Raw genomic sequence first — 2,064 nt, forward strand, 5'->3', positions numbered from 1 at the left:
TATAAAATAACATCATATGAACACTAAAAACCATGGAAACATGAGTGTTATCACGAGCCCTACTCAACTTCGGTCGTCCCGCATGGACCGTGATATCCGGGGGTTTCACAACATAGGCTGATATCTCATCGGGCACATTCCAATACGTAGGATGTGGAACGGGAACAATACGCTCCATATATGTGGCCAACAACACGGATTGTTTGAAATATCCTCCAACAAAATCCGTGACTTGCAGTCCTGCACGCCTAATAAAATGCAAAGATAAAAAGATAAATTTACAAAAAATTACTTCAATATGCAAAATTTGTAATAAATGAGATACCTAATAGCGGCACAAGCATGACGACACGGAATGTCATCCAGGTCGAACTGAGCACAACTACAAGTGCGATTCTCGAGATCGACAATGTAGAATGCATGATCATCCTCAACACTAAACATGTGCGTCGTCGTCCCTCGAACAGCCAATTGCCGACCCGCTTCGACAGCCACATGCAACTTTCCCTCTACTACCTCAGTCAACTCATGTGACCTCGATGTAGCCGAGATGAGTCGCCTATCGAACCATTTCTCCATAATGGCTCGATAGGTCTCGATCAATGAAGCAACCGGGAGTCGTCGTGCCCACAAAAGTCTACTGTTCATCGTCTCGGCAGCATTCGACGTCATGAAGCTCGTGCGTCGTACAGGGCACTTGGACCTGGCCCATCTCTCCACACCAATAGTGTCGAGACGTGTGTGCGCGTTGACTTTCAGTAATTGAAGCGCAGAAAAATTCCTTTGGAAATCGTCTGATCGATAGGAATATGCCGCTGCTTTGAAGACTGCAGCTACATGCTGCCCATAATGCGCGAGATTCTTCTGGATATGGTAATAGCACAACCCGTGAGGGACGTTCGGGTAGACACACTCCACAGCATTTCTGATGCTCTTGTGCTGATCAGACACAATCAAGAGATCATCCGGCTGACCAAAGCAAGTCCGCAGTCGGTGGAAGAACCAAGTCCAAGACTCGTCGTTCTCGATAGGACCAAGCCCAACTGCGAGAGGAAATATTGCTTCGTTCCCATCCTTTGTAACAGCGACGAACAAAATGCCGCCGTTCCTTCCCTTCAGATGGGTCCCGTCTACGACGATGACCGGCCTCAAGTAACCCTTCTCAAAGGCAGCCACGCTCTGTCCAAGTGCAACAAACATATGATGGAACTTGCCATCATCCTTCATCTCAAGGTCGTATAATGTGCCGGGATTACTCATTCTCAGCATATACAAATACGATGGGAGCATCTGATACGAGTTCCCAAAATCACCATACGTCATCTCAATCGCGATGTTTCTTGCACGGAGAGCGAAGCTGTAATTGATCTCAATACCGAATAAGCGCTGCATCTCTGACATCATCTTCTTCGGCTTCAAAACGACCCCCTCGCCTACCAATTTCCGTGCAAAATATCTTCCAACAACCCTCGCCGGAATCTGTCTCGGGGCAGTGCGATTCAAATCCGTGTGGCAGGTATGATCCATCACCACCTTGATCACTCTCCAGATCGATGCACTCTGAACGGCTCGCAGCATGAACGGACAACCGTTGCCATGCTTGCAAACAAACCACAAACGGGTCGTACTGGAACGATGCACGGCGTACTCCACGTGATTCTCCATATGGTACAGGCCAACAGCGATTGCCAAATCATCCTTCGACCGGAATAGAGCCCCCACTGATAATATCCCGCTCTCCAATACGTTAGAATCCTCCCAACCTAATGTCGGCGCATCGTCAAAATCGAGGACTGGAATCCCCCAGTCACGTGCCTCAAGCTGCTGAACTCCAACACGAGGCTCGACATCGGGCTGATCATCCGATGTGAAATTCTGAGGCCCTGTCTGTCTCCACGCTTCCTGTTCAGTCGACACTGAATCTAATATCTCTCTGCGTCGTATCGCCTCTTCTTCCTCATCCGAAGACTCGGACTCGTCTTCCTCCTCCTGCGACGATGAATCGTCCCTACTATCATCGTGTGTAGGGATACTTCTTCCAATGTCCGTCTCAATAGGAAACAT

At 48.5% G+C, this 2,064-nt stretch overlaps 1 protein-coding gene across 1 annotated transcript; it reads right to left on the reverse strand.

Annotated features, from left to right (window-relative positions):
- Nucleotides 1-526: 526 nt before the first annotated feature.
- LOC131026041 (uncharacterized) lies at nucleotides 527-2,064 on the reverse strand. Its single transcript, XM_057955817.1, has 2 exons — nucleotides 691-2,064; nucleotides 527-559 (listed from the first exon to the last, which is right to left on the reverse strand). The coding sequence occupies exons 1-2, from the start codon at nucleotides 2,062-2,064 to the stop codon at nucleotides 527-529; spliced, it is 1,407 nt and encodes a 468-aa protein (XP_057811800.1).

The sequence above is a fragment of the Salvia miltiorrhiza genome, chromosome 5, assembly GCF_028751815.1.
Source record: "Salvia miltiorrhiza cultivar Shanhuang (shh) chromosome 5, IMPLAD_Smil_shh, whole genome shotgun sequence".
In the NCBI taxonomy this organism is placed as follows: Eukaryota; Viridiplantae; Streptophyta; class Magnoliopsida; order Lamiales; family Lamiaceae; genus Salvia; species Salvia miltiorrhiza.